This window comes from Nansenia antarctica (assembly GCF_963989245.1).
Source record: "Nansenia antarctica genome assembly, chromosome: 13".
NCBI classification, from domain to species: Eukaryota; Metazoa; Chordata; class Actinopteri; order Argentiniformes; family Microstomatidae; genus Nansenia; species Nansenia antarctica.
Genome location: NC_137683.1, coordinates 15,360,146 through 15,379,178, shown reverse-complemented (window position 1 = coordinate 15,379,178; position 19,033 = coordinate 15,360,146). Strand labels below are relative to the sequence as shown.

Sequence of the window (19,033 nt, the reverse complement as noted above, 5' to 3'; positions counted from 1 at the left end):
ATATCACACTCAAGGTTGTGCTGTTATACTGAATATCAGCACGGCTGCGAGGCCGCAGGCCGAGTACAGAAGACAATCACAGCCGTGCTGATATTCAGTATGACAGCACAACCTCGCGTGTGATATTGCTTAAATATTACATATATCACGCCTACTTGAGACATTGCTAATCTTTCCTGAAGTACAATCCCCATGTACTTTACATGTACTTTACAGAGCTCTTCTGTAAAAGAGACTCAAGTCTCCGTAAGATCTGCCTGTATAAATAATAGATACATAAATACACTTTTAGATAGCTGCCATTCTCCATGGGATATAAACCTTAAAGAGTTGACATTTCAAACACTATCTGTAAGGATGTCAGAGATGACAGGCAAGGGAACAAGAAGGGTTAACAATGTAGATGATCCTGAAGAGATGGAGGAATAGATCAATTCCTCAATTCCCCATTCTTGCTTGATGTACGACTTCAGTTGCTCAAAAGTCTGGGGTCTCTGTTGTCGTATTTTGCGCTTCATAACGCGCCACACATTTTCAGTGGGAGACAGGTCTGGACTGCAGGCAGGCCAGTCTAGTACCCGCCATCTTTTACTACGAAGCCACACTGTTGTAACACGTGCAGAATGTGGCTTGGCATTGTCTTGCTGAAATAAGCAGGGACGTCCCTGAAAAAGACATCGCCTGGATGGCAGCGTATTTGCTTCATAACCTGTATGTACCGTTCAGCATTAATGGTGCCTTCACAGATGTGTAAGTTACCCATGCCACACCAATTTCTCCAATTTCTGTGCGTACTCATAGGTCCCAATGTGCGTGGAGGAGCACACATTTTCAATTAATATTAATGCGGGTTTCAAGTGAGGGTTTGCAGTTGAGGAGAACCACCAGGTTTCTGGCAAGGGATTAGATATTAACCTCTACTCCATCAATTGTGATACCAAAGTCCTGGGCTTTGTTGAGGAGGGTCTTGGACCAGATTAAGAGAATTTCAGTCTTGTCTCAGGTAAGCTTCAGAGAGCTCTTATATTATATTATATATATATATATATATATATATATATATATGTTACGGTACATGTGGGAATACGGTACATGTGGGAAAACTAGAATTAGGGTTAGGTGCTACGTCCACTTGGTACATGCTGCTGGCATGTCTAACCCTACCCCTAACCCTAATCTTAACCCTAACCCTACCCCTAACCCTAACCTTAACCGTCGCACCTTAGCACCTAACCCTAACCCTAGTTTTCCCACATGTACCGTTTTCCCACATGTACCGTAACATATATATATATATATATATATTTCTTTTAATAATATACATTTATCATTTTTCATAAAATAGTAAGAGAAATGGACTCACTTGATTACACAGTTTGCCAATCCCAAAACTGCAAGCTAACTCTTTTCAGAGCTTAAATGTTTCAGCAGAGGAATGGGAATTACTTAATTTATCCTATTTAATAGCTGGGTTATACCTCCTGTCTCTCCCATCACTAGTGAGTATCTATCACTTAGCCTAGGAAATAAAAGGATGTTCCCGAAGAGCCTATGTGTCTGATGGCCCTGGCCCCCTCAACCCTGCCCCCTGCTTCCCTTCACATTTTAAGTGGGCTAATTTCTCTGCTGATTTGGGATTTGGGCGTGTTCGGCTCAATTGAAGGAGCTGACACAGATCGAGCCGTCTCTCAGAGCATGGATTAAGTTCTGCTCCCAGTTAGATCAACTTAAATGCTGTCACTTTGTCAGTCAATTGTTGGCCTACCATTCAAGCATCCCACTTTACCATACTTACATGTAGTTAACTGTTAATAACCTTCATTAGTGGAGGTCTACTGCTAAATCAATAAGGTGGGAAACATCTTCACGAAACACTTTATCAACAAACATAATGTAGTCTAGTGTGATATAGGCATATTTGAATATATTTTAAGTACAGTCTATGTCAGACCTGGGCATTGTACGGCCAGAATAAAAGTCTGGAAAAGAAAAGTTTCTGAATACAAAGAAAAAGAAAGTGATCACAAGTGTATGTCAGTAGATTTGTATATAAAGAACCTTTCGCTTGATATCACCAGTCCTAGCCATCATTTCAGAAGGTAGAAATACTACACTGTGACTCATAATGTTAATAAATAATAGGCACAAACTGATGTTGCAAAAGGTCAAAACTATAGCTGCATTGACTTCCCTGTGTTTAAATGAGTCCTCTTGCTCTTCTATATTTGACCTACTCCACATTTTCATAGCCTTATCGTAGTATTGTATTGCACATGTATTCTTACCAGTAGCAGCTAGTCAAAACCATATAATTTACTGCTTTTTATAAAGCAATAAAAGTAATATTGAGCAGAATTAAGTTCAGCCTACTGGTCCGGCCCTCCACAATAGTCCCGGTTTCTCTTGTGGCCCATTGTGAAAATGAATTGCCCACCCCTGGTCTATATTGTGTTTGGAGTGATGCAAGTAAGCATCTGAACAACAATTTCTAATGGTTGAGGCACTTTCACATGGTTCTGTAAAGGACTACTGTAAGAAATACTGAAATAGTATCTCAGAAAAAGGCAAGCTCAGAGGTGTGCCATCAACGAGGTCTCCATGTTTAGCACTGAAGCCCTAGACACGTGTCCCTCACTGCATAAGACAAAAAGCTGATTCTGCACTGATAAAACCAACCCATTGTGTATCAGACAAATATTGGCCAAGTGTGTTCAGACTCCAGAGTGCATTAGTCTGTCCCAAGGATCTTGGTTCATAATATTAAAAAAGAGCTATACAAAGACTACACTCTGCTCTATGGACCAAAGGGCCCCGAAGCAGGCGAAGGAAGAGAGCTTTGGTAATCTTCCATAATCCTTTTTGTTCACCCAGGAGATTGTCCTCCTTTAGAAGTTTCCAGCCAGACAAAGAGGTGGATAGTGCGATAGTATCATGTCTAATAGACTGGGGGTTGAGGGAAAGGCTAACCATCTCACTCTGTCAAACGGACCTGGGTTCAAGGAAGCCAGTTCTTTCTCAATTATTTTCTAAATTAACAGGCTCATCCCATTGAGACCTCGCCCAGACAATCAGGGATGTCGCTACTCAGGAAAAGTCGGGGAGGAGACTCAAGGAGAGAGTTTCTGTCAGAGTCAAGATACCTTCCAGGACCATTAATTATGCTCAGACAACTAATCTTGAGCTCCTTGAGGTGACATATGTTGGATAGTATGCACACCATGGCCGTCCTCTTTGTGTGATATGCCCTTGAAAGAAGCCCTTTACAATTCAGGGACAGGGATGTTGTGGGGTGTAAACTCATGGTGAATAGCCCCATCAAGGCATGTTTAACAGGTTGTGTCGCAGACATAGGAGATTACTCATAGTGTAGCTATAACGTTGAGTTTGTTATTTGTCTAGTGGGCTTTAAAGAAAAAAGTAATCTTCATGACTGAATTGTAATCATCAGAAGAAGCTTCTTTTGTGTCAAAAAGTAAATGGGAAAAGTGCAGAATATCCTAGCCACAAGACGTTTCATATTTCTTTGTGTGCTCACTGTTCCTAAACAATATGCAATGAGTGATTGCTCAGGAGTGATGCACCTTTATGACTAAAGTGGAAAAAAAGAGACTTGAAAGGTCAGATCATCCGTCTTTGTGTTGTTTTAATGGAAAAGTGTGGCCAAGGTCTCTGTTTCTTTAGGACCCCAAGTTAAGTAATGCTGGCGCTCCAGTTAATATCTTGCAACTTTCAATAGCCTCTGTGGAGCCACCAATACATTCAGGGAATATGTTTAGAAATATCACATATCAGAGGAATATGAACATGAGATGCTTTAATAAAATGAATGAATAGAAAAGGTTAGGGTTAATCCATGCCCCAGTGCTGGACCAAGGTTAAATCAAGCTGTACTTTTCCCCATCTATGCAGCACCACATTTTGAAAGGTTACATTATTTTAGATGATCTTCAATTCTTCACAATGCTTCCTTTTACAATAAAAAGGGAGTGTGGCATATAGAACAGACAGGTGCATATCTGTGTACCTCCTTTATACAGTGGCATTCACATAACCTCCATTTGAGATGACAAATTATTTCTACACCTGGCGGTCAAAGATATTGGCCAGCACAACATATCCATTGTTGGTTTAATGTCATCTTTCTTTCTCTCTGCTATCAGTTGGTGGGTTTGTAGATCAGCTGGCCAGGATGAGAGAAAGACACGACTGCTTTCTCCTTTCTCCCGTGTGACAAATGATGTGCAACCTCAGATGCCTTGGATGTTAATACTGTTGGCTGGCTTGCTTCTTGACCCACTTGTAATGATCATTCCGCTTGCTCAAGGCAAGTGGATTAGATCCTGAAGAGAAAAAGAGAAAAGGGTCTGTCAGAAAAACTATATTCGTGCCTTTATTGTCAAAACAGGAAATGATAAGGCTTGATAGGATCTAAATGTGTCTTCTCCCTGTTACCGTACTTAGAGTCCCGCTATTATACAGTTAACTATGAATGAACAATGCAGGACAAGTAATGCAATGCAATGCATGTACTGTCATCTGTTTTCATATTGACTCCTCAAGCATAGAGTGTCAATTTAATACATATTGTATGTTTCTGTTTGGGGGGGTTTTGTACAGAAGATTTGTACTGTACAATAGATAAAGTAATTATTGTTGTAGTTGTACTGATATAGATAGATACTGTAAATAATCCTATAAATTATATTGTACAACGTGTACACCTGGTACACCTGTCTATGGTGTGTACCTTCGAGCTCCACATTTCTTGTGCACACCCATGCACATTGATGTGATGTCAATGTGACATTGAAACAGAGGAAATGGTAACTACTTGTGTTTTCTTCTTTTTGTGGATTTTTTACTCCCTAACAAAACAAACCATTCTTCATGGCTAATCTTCTGTGTCTGTCCCTTAAGCAATGAGTGAGAAAAAGTAGAATAAATTGCACATTATTTCAGATAACTGACTGAATTTCTCACAAATGTTCTCTATATTGTCAGAAGTAAACAATTCGTATCCAGCGGACTCCCTCCGAGATTGACACATTTTTCAAAGGCCTCTTACAGATTAAATCATGCAATGTGACCGCCAATCTATTCTATAACCTTATCATCGGTCGGCTGTGGTACCAAATAATACACACTTATCTCCAGACACAGGAGAAAAGTCGATTTCATTTCTTGATCAATGTGTTAACATCACAGCAGACCCTGCTGTTCTCTGTATGTTATTGTTTCAGCCATAGAGGTCATAAGTTCACAAGAACACAAGTTCACCGCTTGCTTCAGGGTTTAGCCTCTGGGAGAGAAAAAAACTGACAAGAGAGAGAATGTCAGAGATTGAGAGTCAGAATTGAGGTAACAGGCAGCAGATGTTAAATCGGGGTCCTTGATGTGGTTTCAGTAGGTGAGACAGAATATCAACGGACACACACACACACCCACACAAAGTAAACGCAGCTACACATGTTATTTTCCCCTCAATATTTATAATATAGCGTAGTTTAAACTCACACGGCATCTGCATAGATTATTTAAAAATAAATGACCTACGGCCATAATGCTTGGCATTTTCTCCATGTACCGTTGTAACCTAGGATGCATCGATGCAGCCAGATATCTGTTGTTTGTGTTTTATCCTAGTGAAAGTACATGGCAGTGTTTTCTCTGTTATAGGAGTGATAAACATGATTGAATAGATGGAATGGTTCATTCTCTGTCCCACGAAGGTTGCATAGTCATTTGAAATATAATGAAACGTGGAGAAAGGCTAACCTTGGCAATGAAAGACTGGGAAAATCAAGATAGAAAGGCTATTGTAGGGGCCTATATGTGTATGTTGTGTGTCTTTTATAACTGTCACACTGTATGATTATTCCACAGAGTACTTGAGAAAATGTTTCTCCTAGACACTAGACAGTAATGGCATATTGGTTTCACTTCCGAACATTCTACCCTCCTGCAATAAGACATCCTTATGTCTTTTGTTATCAGTAAAATTACAGTGCAGACTGTAATAGATGTAGATGTAGATGTAATGTTTGTCACTTCTCTGAATATATCTCTGAATGTATGTCAAAAAGGACTAATCCATTTGATTTATTTGAGTGTTTCTTAGAAATAATTGAGCTCTACTGATCTTTATCAATGTATCATCAATATTTATAATAAATCTTTATAAACCATTGGGTGCACTATGAAACACTTTGGTACTACAGTACCGAAAACGTCCCTCCATGTTGAACTGGAGTGGGCTGTAGTGGAGGGGGGTACCCGCTACCCTTTTGTACTTTCTTCGAAATAGCATAATGGCTGTGATCCACAGGGCTATAGGGGCCAGTCAACACTAGGATTGGGTTAGATCCTTCAGTACGCTATGTTCTGTATTGGAGCTCAGCAGGCTCCTAACTAACACCACTTTTTTTGTCTTGTAATCATTCTGCTTTGGTGTAGAGGCTCACAGCCATTCTTTTGTTTTAGGTGTCATCAGGACTGCCTTAGCAAACATGGACCGGGAGGCAAGAGAACACTATTCTGTTCTCATTCAAGCCAAAGATATGGCGGGGCAGGTTGGAGGACTTTCCGGTTCCACGACTGTCAACATCACCTTAACGGACGTCAACGACAACCCTCCCAAGTTCCCACAAAGTATGTACACTATTTTATTCAATTTCCGAACTTGACTTTGGGGAAAAGCTGCATATTTCTGCTGAATACTTTGATGAATACAATTCTTTTCAGACATCATGTAGCAAGACATCAATTTGAAGGTATTTTTAGAGGGCTAATTACATATCAAGAGTTCTCATCTATAAACGATCATGATATGCTTCCCTCTCATGTGGATTCTGGTTTATTATGGTTCGACTCATCAGGCTGATAGTGTTCCGAGGCGAATTCTTTGTATAATTAGCAGAAGACAGACTTTAGACAAGCATAAATTGAGCAAAATTACGATTTCTATGCTATCTCCCCTTTTAATAATATATGTAACAATGTAATCACATATTGATATGACATGTTTTCTCAATGTAATTACGTCTCGCCATCTCGCCATATTTCCCTCATAAATATAGCTTGCAGTCTTTCCCTTAGGGACACGTGTTGTAACAGTCAAATTGCTCTACAATAATTGCATCTGCATATACGTATGTGCAATCTATCCATCTGCACAAACACATTTCAGAATGAAATGTTCATTTACGTGGATTGACATATTTCCAATGACATGTCAATTCTATTGTTCTGGGTACAACATGTTCCATAACTTCAAAAGGACAATCCACAAAAGATATGGCACCAACCAGAGATCAAGTTGTTTCTTAATGTACATTGGTCTGGTTTGTCCGCAGAAAATTACCAGCTGTATGTCCCTGAATCGGCGCAGGTGGGTAAACCGGTGGGGAAGATCAAAGCCAATGATGAGGACCTTGGCTCCAATGCTGAGATCAAGTACAGCATCACCAACTCCGAGGGGGCAGCCATGTTCTCTATATATACAGACAGGGACACCAGAGAGGGTGTCATCAGTCTGAAAAAGGTAATAGTAATATTACTGTCTTTTACATAAAGCACATTGTGACGTTAGAATTATAAGGTTCTATGGTCAAAATTGAGTTTTTTACATAATCTGATTCATTATGGGCCGGTTTCAGAGACAAGGCTTAAGCCTAGTCCTGGACTAAATCACACGTTCAATGTAAAATCTCCATTGAAGATGTTTTTTAGTCTAGGATTAGGCTTAAGCCTTGTCTGTGAAACCGGCCAGGTGTTTTTTACATTGACATTTTTACATTAACATTTTTTAGTTAGTAATTAATAAAATACAAAGATTCCATCTCACAAAACATAATGGAATGTAAAAACGTTGACGCTCAATATCTCTGAACTACCCTAAACGGAGATAAAACCTTATAATTCTAAGCTCACGACATGGTGCAGCTCTTCGAGCACATCTCAACACTTAAAAAAAAATGTTTTTTAAGACTCATCATTGCTGCTCTTATTCAGTATCACTTTGTAATACAAATGACCATTTTAATGTTTCTTTGCATATTTAGTTTTCCACCTACTGCATCTAGTCCCTTGATTAATCCTGTATACTGTTGCCTTGTTCTTTGAATAGCCGTTGAACTATGAGAGGAAGAAGATCTACACACTTCAGATCGAGGGAGTGAATCCACACCTCGACCCCCGTTTCTCCTACCTTGGCCCATTCAAAGACACAGCCACCCTTAAAATCACTGTGGGAGATGTGGACGAGCCCCCGGTTTTCTCGATGGATTATTATATCATGGATGTTTATGAAAACACTAAGATTGGCACAGAGGTCGGGGCTGTAACAGCCCGGGATCCTGACAACAGAAACAGTCCTGTCAGGTAAGCGGTCGGAGCCCATTATCTCTCAGTGGTGACCTGATGTATTTCTTTCCACAGCTGCTGTGTCTAACAACTCAATGTCAATGCGCAAGGTTTTCCACATTAACTTTATCAATGTGATCTACCCAGTGTTTGCTATATATATGATGCTGAGCTACAGTAGCACTCATCTTAGTATATTTTTCCTTTATTTTTGTTTATTTCTGTGGCAGATAAGCATGCTCCAGTTAAGAATCAAGGATATAGGGCCAATCCTTGGTCCTAGCTTGGGCTAAGGCTAGATCTACTGATTTATGCAGGTGCCATATTATGAAAAACTCACCTTTTCAGTGCCTGTGCTATACATTTGGGTCTCTGATGACCCTACTAACACAGAAACTGTGAAATAAAGCACTTCGGTCAGTTGTTTGTGGGTTGGGTATTTCAGAAAACATGCGATTCAACAAGCCATTCAGATTTGCCTCTCGGCCTTACACTGGGGTAGAGTGGCGTCAGCGCGTATTGACATCTAATTGTATTAAATTGGGCGCTGTGTTGAACATTTCCCCCACCATGTTCATCCGTCCACTCAGATCGTTTCCATTTAAATGGTTTTAGATTCCTTGTTTTGTGGGGAACACAGGGATATTTGTTTTTTAATTTTATTTCCCCAGGAACTGTGTTTTTGCGTCACAGCAAATCCGCAGAAAACCGCTGATGATTTCCTGTCCTGTGAAACAGCCCGTCCAAAAGAGGACTAAAATAGAGGCATGTTTGAATGCCTTTAGATTAAAATCTGAGTGGTATGTTTCAATGACATGTTTTGGGGACCGCAGACTCCTACATTAACTTGTAGAAAAAAAGCATAATAGGTCTCCTTTAAACACTATCTCTGATTCTCTCAACATGTTGGAAATCAGTTGAATCACAATAGTTCCTCTCCCTTTCTGTCTTAACAGATTAAAAATACACCTTTAACCAACATTTTGTCTCTGCAGACTACCTATTGGAAAGAGACTTTGATTTAAATGTCCCCGATCAGACTTATAGCCTATAGGCTAGGTACTGTAACCTGTTTAGCCTGATAGCTGCCCCTTTGGACAACAATTCTCCATCAGTTGTGTTTCTACCAAGGAAGTGTTTGATGAGTTGTATATGATTGCTGGGGTCTACAGGGGTTGACATGCTTGATCCGTATCTGCTGCAGATCTCTGCCCTACTAATAGTTGAACCTCTGGCTCATATTTCTAACATGACAATGGACTACATGCACTAGCCGTTGTGACGTACTTCCGAATCAAATTAATACGGCTTCGAGACTTCCGGTCCCTTCGTCAGCCGCTTAGCTAGTGTGAAAATCTCATCATGAGTGTGCGTTAAAAAGTAAAAAATGTTCTAAAACATTTTCAACAACAAAAACAGGAGAAGAAATACTCAAAGCATTGCTCTGTACCACTTTGTTCTGTGTCAGCCAAGTTTGACGGAACACTACGTTTCCACGGCTTTCCGAGTGCGACCGATCCCGACCTGAGAACAAAATGGCTAGTAAAAATACACCGGGAAAATTTCATTATCACCTCTCACACTAAGGTCTGCAGCAGACACTTTGCCACTAATCAGCTCATAGAGCCAAAAACCCTTGATGGTCGAAGAAAGGCTTGTTAAAGGTGCGAAGAAGGCTTGTTAAAGGTGCTGTACCAATGCTCTTCGAATGGAACGGCTATACCATTGAAACACCACGGCGTAGTGTGTGGGATGAACAACACGGCCCACTGAACCAGTCCCTCCTGAGGAGCAACAACAGGACATCGATGGTCCATGGGATCACGACTACGCCTCAGTCCCCGAACCGTCTGCACTGGACATCATGTCATCATCAGCTGTAGAAGACATGTCAAAAGAAATGGAGGATCTGAGGAAGGAATTGCAGGAGTTGCGTGTCCAGCGGGAGTTTGGGTTACAGCCGTTTGCTGGCTCCAACGCCGACATCCGATTCTGTACCAGGTAGGTCTAAGAATCAGAATCAGCAGCATTTAGGAGCCGGATGGCTGTGGGGAAAAAGCTGTGTGCATGTGTGCTGTGTGCATGCCTTCACAGTTTTTAGAGAGCGCACCCTCCTGCCTGAGGGGAGCGGGGCGAAGAGACCGTGTCCTGGGTGTGCGGGGTGTGCGGAAGTTGTAGGCTATCTAGTCCAGCTAACTGCTTGACATTAACCGCGGTAAACACAAGTTCAATTATACAAATGCTGTCATCAGTGTAGCCTAATACAACGTTTGTTTACCTATGTCATAATTAATCCATGACCTGGTGTAGCCCATGTCTTTGGTTTTTGATTGAGCCTTCCATTTATAAAGTGGTCCGAGTCACAAGAGCCAAGTCAGCTGCCGAGACGAATGAAGTGGTCACTCATGCACGTCTGTCAACGGTAGGCTAGACATTGGCGCAATGAATGGTCTATGGCAGGACAGTACACCAGGGTATAGTAGTTACAGAGCCAGAGATGGGGATATTCATATGGAGTTGGTAGTGCTACTAGCTTAAGGAGTAACCATTTTTTCTGAGCCAATCGACAAGTTCTTTCTTTTCCTTGTCTTTTGAAGGAGAGAGACCTGGCGCATCGATTTAATGTACACCAATCCGCAGTGAGCCGCATTATTGCAACATGGACACGTTTTCTAGCCACTGCACTGGGGTCACAATTCATTTGGCTTACACCTGCAGAAATAGAAGCTTATCTACCTGCGGTATTCGCCGATTTCTCAGACACCCAGGTGATCCTCGATTGTCCAGAGCTGAGGTGTCAAACACCTTCTGCACCCCTCCTCCAAAGTGAGATGTACTCTGCTTACAAATCCAACTGCACCATGAAAGCCCTGCATGGTTGGCATAGCTACACACGGTGCAGTGAAATCTATATGGTGGTTCGGTTAGTGATAAGGAGATATTCAAACAGTCAGGAATAGCTGGGATGTTGACTGAAGATGTGGCAGTGATGATAGATAAGAGGTTCCTAATCAGTGATTGTTAATACAAATTACACAAATACAAGGTGTGCTGCCCACCCTTTCTGTCCAGGTGTGCAGAAGCAAATGCCAGCCTACCAGGTTAGGGAGACACCGGCCATAGCCAGACTGAGGGCGCATGTAGAGCGTGTTATTAGGAGGATCAAACAAAACAAGCTTTTTGATAGCGTCATCCCCCTTTCACATGCCTACAACATCAACCAGCTGTTTTCAGTAGCATGTATGCTGTCAAATGACCAGAACAAGGCATTAGTAAAAAAAAAAAAAAGGGCTAAGTGAGACATAACACATGGATTAGGGCTTCACTACCGGTGGCCCTAGTGACCATCACTAACCAAACCGCCATATAGATTAGAGATGAATGTCACTGCACTGTTACTGTAGGGGCCGGTTGCATAAAGATTAGACCCAGTCTTAGACATAGATCTCACTTTAAGTCAGTCTTGCTATAGACTCTAAAATGTTCCTGTTGCATAAAGCTAGCCTATGAGTGACTAATGTAAGACGGACTTAGATAGCCTGTCACGCAATGCATTCTAGGTAAAATAAGACACTTGACAGAAGAAAAAAACATGAAGATATGAGAGATCAACTCAATTTTCTTCTGCTGAAAACGTATGTATATATTGGAGGAATATAATGTGGAGATAAGTATACTGCTTAGCAGTTTTAACCAGTGAAGTAGTTTACCGCACTGGAGTTACAGTGTTAGCTAGCTACTAGCCCAGACTAAAATGAATTAATTAGACTGGTCTAACCTGAGAATATAAGACTAGTCTAAGGCTCAGACCAGTCTTAATCTTCTTTATGCAACCGGCCATAGGAACAGCAACCTCCTCCCAGATGTGTGTACAGTAAATAGTAGAGTAGAATAAGTCAAATATGATAAACAATCCTAAAAAAAAAGAGGAGAAAATAGAGTACATCATTGTACATCGCTATTTGCAGAGATATGTATGTTTCTATACGAGTAATCCTGATGAATCCTGTCAAAGGGTCAGATACTTCTTATATAAATTATATTAATGAATGGCTGTACAGATTATACATATGTAAATAAAAGTGTGCGGACCCCTTGAACATGAGATGCTTCATCTCAAGGGGTTATTCCCAATAACGAATTTCAATATATAATAAATAAATATATTGTTATTGTTAATAAACAAATATATGCATTTTTACAGCTCAAATTACCATATTCCGGTCTGGACCATCCTGTTTTGTACTGGCTTGGTGAACACCATAGAGTTTATGGGTCCTGGCTTCACACCATAATAAAGAACACTTTTACTGTGGCCGGAGTCACTTTAAATCAAAACACAGTGTCCAATAAATAAACTTTAACACTTTAACCTAATTTAAATTACAGTTTGTTCGTGGTTTGTGCCACTACTGTTCTGATTCTGTGCACAGGGGGCACAAATGTCACATTAAGTTGTGAGTAAGTAGCCGTTTGGAATAACAATGCCACTGTGTGACTGCACAAAACAGTCCCTGCCACACAGGAGCACCGGTTGTGCGTCATCACCACTGGCGAGGCATCCCGTAGCTTGATCTAAGAAAGAAAAAAAAAATACTGATTAGAAATGCCTGATGGTGTATATCAGCAGTGGTCACTTATTGTATTTGTCTAGCTAACTCTTAACTGAACGGGGATGTACGTACAGTTACCCAGCTTCCTGCCTACACTGAAACTGTGTGGTGTCTCAGTCTTCCTCATAGACTTGTAGCACAAGGCTCTCACGCAGATCTCTCCTGGCACCCTGTCTTTATTGGACACTGAATACAACAACAGATGCAATCAAGAGTCTCGTCTCTTTAGTTCTCTTTCCAAGAGTTTGGAAGGCAGCCAATGTACTTCCTCTTCATACGGGGGGTTATCCCAGTGATTTTGAATAATTCCTGCCCAATTTCGAGGCGTTCTTGTTTAGCTAAAATATTGTCCCTGATCGATTCTAAAATGCAGCCCTTTTTTATCAATAAATTGCAATCATTTGGTGAGGGATCTGTTTAGGGAGGATTGTACATGTGGGTAGTGTTGTGTCTTCCATTGAGGTGTTCTTATAAACTGTGGTATTTTATTGTGTCTTTCTTTGATTTGTTTGTTCCCTGTAACAGGACACCTGCTGAAAAGGAGACACTGGTCTCAGTCAGGTGTTTCCCTGTATAAATACAACGGTGGTTGCCTTGGTGGTGGGGGGTTGGTCCGTGGGGATCACAGAGTGGGACAGGGAGAGGTTGAATAATGTCCCTGAACACGGCTGCCTACTTGTCTGCACATGCTCTGGGGACGCCACCGGGTATCTCATCTAGACCCGCTGCTTTGCTGTCCAATGTCTGTTCCACTTAACACTAGAACAGCCGTGCCTTTTTTACCTACTAAAGGAGCCGCCACGGGGGTCACATCACATGATGCTCAAGATGCTGATCCTCTTTACAACAGTCAAGCTGCCATTTACACACAACGGCGACTAGTTGGCCGCTTGTAAATTAGCCTGCTTCCTACACGGAAAAACGACAAAATAGCTTGAAATTCGCTTATCCTGATGTGCTTTTGAAAATGGAAGGATACTCACAGGGGTCACCCCTCGTGGCTGCTCTAGTGTCAGCTGAAAAGAAAACGTCAAACGTTAATCAAATCAAACGTTAAACTTGTACACAGTATAGCTCATTTCATACATGAAGGAAACACAAAGAGCTTCACAGGAAAATAACAAATAAATAAAGGCAGAAAAGATAATAAAATTAACAAGACACTAGGACAACACTAAAGGATATGGATATACCGGCCACAGAGGTTCAAACAGTAAACCATAAAAGGACCGTAGAGACTAATGCATGGTAAACTAAAACCTCAAATGTAATAAAAGGAATGAGATAAAGTAACTGAGTGACTAATGACTGAAAGACCAGGAGGACTAACAATAAAGTAGGTAAAAATAGATCAAATTGGATTATAAAACACACAAAAAAAGTTAAAAGGGTATGTCTATGCAGGATTGCACCCTCTTTTGACTGCAATGACAATTCAGAATAGTGTCTCCTCCTCTCTCTCCCTCCACTTGCTCAATGCAAACTACTTTTAACTGAAACAATGAATCTGTCAATAATTCTGATGCTGTTATCCAGCAAATGTCTCTGTTACATGGCCTTGAAACTAGCAAAGGAACTGTGTGGTTGAGAATGCAGTTGTTATTTAGATTGGAAATGTTTGCGGAAACATGAACAGGGAAATGAGCCAGCCAGCAGAGTTTCAAGTGTAAGAGGGTAAAATGTGTAGGCTTCAGTTCCTTTACATTGCAGCGCAAAGACAATAAGGCAAGATAAGTCAAGATAAATAAAGTGACAATAGTTACAAGACATAAGTGAGCAACTGGACAAGTGACACGTTGTGAGTGCAAATAAGACAGGACACCATTTAGCAGTACAAATCGTACAAAATAAAATAGTACAGAGTATAAATGTCATGAGTATTGCACCCGTTGAATAAAGTGACTGTGTGCTTAAGGGTAGGTAGTCTGCATACATGGGAAGTGCTTGGGGATAATAGTAATTTGTATTCAGTAGGCTTGTTTATGAGCCTGATCACCTGGGGGAAGTAGCTGTCGGTTAGCCTCTGAGTTTTGTCCCTGAGGCTCCGGAAGAGGCTTTGACTTTTGGACGGCATCAGTTCGAACACACTGTGGTTGGGGTGGCTGGGGAAGCTCACATCCACTGATGCGCTCGGCTGTCCACACCACCCTCTGCAGTGCTTTGCGGTTGAGGGCAGTGCATCTTGTTCTGGAGCGGAAATGTGAATCGCGCTCCAATGGCATGATGTATTCTGTGGTTGGGTCGGCATAGGCACACTTGGCTGGCGTGCTCACGCACATTCTCAACTCTCTCCACAGGTGTAGTTCTGTCCTGCTTCAAGTCAGCCATCATTGTCCCTGTGGCGAAAGAGAACAAGGTAACTTGCCTAAATGACTATCGCCCTGTTGCTCTCACTTCCGAAGTGAGCAGACAACCTCTCTCTCAACACTGACAAGACCAAGGAGCTGGTGGTGGACTTCAGGAGGAGTGGTCGGCCTGGAATGGCAACTGCACTGCCCTCAACTGCACTGCCCTCAACTGCACTGCCCTCAACTGCAAAGCAAATACAGAGGATGTACGGACAGCCAAGCGCATCACCGGATGTAAGCTTCCCTCCATCCAGGATAGATCCGACAAACAGTGTGTCAGCAAAGCCTGGAGGATCATCAAAGACCCCAGCCATCCCAACCACAGCCTGTTCAAACCGATGCCATCCAAAAGACGAGGCGTCTTCCGGAGCCTCAGGCTGAGGCCAAGACTCAAAGGCTAACAAACAGCTAGGCGATCAGGCTCTTGAATAAGCCCACTGTAGACAATTGACTATCTTCCCCTAACTCTCCCCATGTACATGGACTACAGTAATCCTAAACTCAAGCCACTTTACTACTATGAACTCTCTATTATCACTAGTGGCACCATTAGTGTAACCTGTCTTGTCTTACCGGTACTATTGCCACCATATCTTGTAGTATGCCTATTTTTTTATGTCCTGTACACTTTTTCATCTTTAATTATGCTTGAATTATTATGCCCTATGTCTTGTGCTGCAATGCAATGTCAGGATCCGAAGCCTACGAATTTTACTCTGTTACACTTGTGTAATGTGACGTAACAATAAACTTGAAACTTGAACAGCACATCGGCATAATAGCAATTTCTTTGTTATGCTTGTTATAAAGAAAAGGTCTATAATACATTGTACAAATTACATTAAAGTAAGATAATACAATTGTTATCATCATTTTTCAAATCTTTACCAATGATGAAAAATAAAAAGAATTACATTTGTGGTTGTTGATGATTCGCAAGGCATTCTGGGATTTCACAAGACACAGGGCTATGGCTCCATTCAGAGTCTGGTCATCAAAAATCTCAGATCGGAGCTGTAGGAAGCCCTACCCCTACGTGAAAACAAGAATTGAGACACCTTTACCCTGCAAGTGAACGTGTAAAAAGGGGCCGTAGGGATGAACACAGAGCCGTAGGGGCCTAAGTGAAGGGGAAAACACGACACATTGCATCTGTATGGACCACAATATAATGGAATGCGCTTGGCTATTAGCTAAGTCCTTTATGTTTTCCCAAGCCAGTGCAATACAGGAGCTTTACCATATGTGACAGTGTCCTCAAGTAGGGCAAGGTCATTTTTCTGTTTTTTTCCAGATTATGAAAGTGCAGATTGTATTGATGTGTCATACACAGAAATCAGAAAATAGTTGAAGCAGACATGCTTATTTGAATGTTGGTAGGCTACACCTCAAACAGAGAATGGGAGAAACTCACTCTGAATCAAAACACACGCAAAACAGCTGCTAGTAGCGGCAGGTAAGAAGGCACATCGCTATGAACATCTAACTGCATGTTTGGCACATCACAACATTATGATGATAGAACATCCAACAACTAGAGGATCACACAGTCCTTGCTTTTGAACACGTCCTAAAACGTACGTTTGTTTACAAGCCATTCACTTAGCCAGTAGCCTACGGCTCCCTATGATACAGGGAATCCAATTCACAAATTATTAAGTATTTAGTGATCCTAAAATTGTTGTTTGTTATATCGAGTGAGCTCATCTAACAACTTTCATAATATTATTATTATTATTTAATTTTTTAAAGAAGCTTTTTGGTCATTTGTGCGACTTGAGAATTGCCAACATGCCGACCTTCTCACCAGACCATGTCAAATGCAGTCTGCCCCCAGCCCCCTTCGATAGGCATCAACCAATAGTTGATTCACGTGTCCAGACAACATAGACACCACTCACGAGTGGTGTGTCAACTCAGTTACTAGTGGCACTATTAGATATGTCACACATTTCCACTCACACAGCTATCTAACGTCTATCTCTAATGCATTTATTATTGAAGCCCCCATCTGTCGTTCAAACATGTTTGTCTAAAGTTAGCTCTTTAGGCCACTATGAATAATAACAGATGTTCAAGTAGGTGGTGGGTAATAACAATTAAATGGTTGATACACATAATAATCTTAAGATATGTAAAAGTATTTGAGGTGAACAAAAGAACATCTAAATATGAAAGGGTCCTACAGTCCTCCCCTTCGTCCATGTTTTTCTTACTGCTCCCTCAATGTTCATCACAGACAGGGGAAGACAATTTGAAGTGCTTGGATAAGATGCATTTGAACTGAAAAAGAAATGAATAAACAACGCACGCAAAAACATTCCGTGAGTTGGCGTCGGAATGCAATAGGGACTGATATTGCCTGTCTTTGATCATTGGTGTTGCTTTTGCTCATTATTACGATTCTATGAAGCAATGCTACTTTTTACTGACATTTCAAATGTTGATATGCAAGTGCCATGTTTTATTGCCAAACAAGGTGGGGGAGTCTTATATAACCCTAGAGGCCAGAGTGCTTTCATTCATGACACCTCCATGATGCATACAGTAGCTGACAACTCCATGGTTCAGCAGTCAGGACCATCTAACCATTGGCAAATTTCAGATTTGTGAAATAGGGAGTGTACCTTCACTGGCTTTGTTGTATCATTGTTCTATCCATCAATTTGGACTAGACCATAACAATAATAACATAGCTAGTGTTAACAACAGACCACATACCTCCAGCACTTGAAACTGTATACATTTTAAACTAATTGTTATTAAATGCCATTCATGAGAGGGTCTTCCTTGGTAGAAACACAACGGATGGAGAATATTGGGTCATTGTTGGTGAAAGAGGAAGCTATCAGGCTGAACAAGATACATAGTGATACCATACCAGGCATTGTAGATGATATTTTGAAATCAATACTATTTTCGTGTACTGTCCCTTTGTACTGGATATCAGAACAGCATTGCTAATTGGCCATGAAACCACCATGTTGTTTTTATTTTCTTCAAAGTAATCTTGCTGCAAAGCATTTCTGCTGAGTGCCTGCTACACTTAGCACGCTATGCGAGGATTAATTAATTATGTCAAATGAATGCAATCCTTGCTTTATTACGTTTTCCCCGTTGCATCTTCCAATTACTGTAGTATTTTGTTCATGTCAATTGGAAATTGCCAACATGTATTAGTTAGGAAAATGAATGCTGGATTAGAGGTGTAAATGGATCATTAAAAAGTAAATTAGCAAGTACACAGTCAGTATTAATTTCATTCATTTAGTCACAAGGACAACAGCTGAAACTGTCATTTTAATTCTTTTGTTTGACTAGAAAACCATTAATACAATGTTACTATCACACAAAACAATACATGAAACACACATACATGCCATAGAGTAAATCTTCAACACAAGTGGATAGTACCAAGTAGTCAATGTCACGTCAACAAGATGCACACAGATGTCTGACATGAGTGTGAAGAGTCGATAATCATGCACTTCTAAGCTTGCCTTTCCTCTCAAAATAGATATTTCATCGACCGCAGTGATGATGGCGATAAGTATTTCCACATTGATGTGGAAAGCGGAGTCATAAAGACAACCCAGAGCCTGGACAGAGAGGACATGCCATGGCACAACATTACCGTGATGGCCTCGGAGGTTGGTAGGTACACCCAGGTTTCCATCCATATAATCTTGTGTGTGTGCATGATTTTAAAGC

General features: G+C 41.0%; 1 protein-coding gene across 1 annotated transcript in view; it reads left to right on the top strand.

Annotated features, from left to right (window-relative positions):
• LOC308169571 (cadherin-18) overlaps positions 1–19,033 on the top strand; it is a gene marked incomplete at both ends in the record, with an annotated part of 64,724 nt that overhangs the window by 17,764 nt on the left and 27,927 nt on the right. Inside the window, 4 exons of the mRNA XM_080544252.1 lie at positions 6,481–6,648; positions 7,353–7,540; positions 8,126–8,379; positions 18,840–18,976. Of these exons, the coding sequence (XP_080400378.1) occupies positions 6,481–6,648; positions 7,353–7,540; positions 8,126–8,379; positions 18,840–18,976 (747 nt within the window). The remainder of the gene's footprint in view (positions 1–6,480; positions 6,649–7,352; positions 7,541–8,125; positions 8,380–18,839; positions 18,977–19,033) is intronic.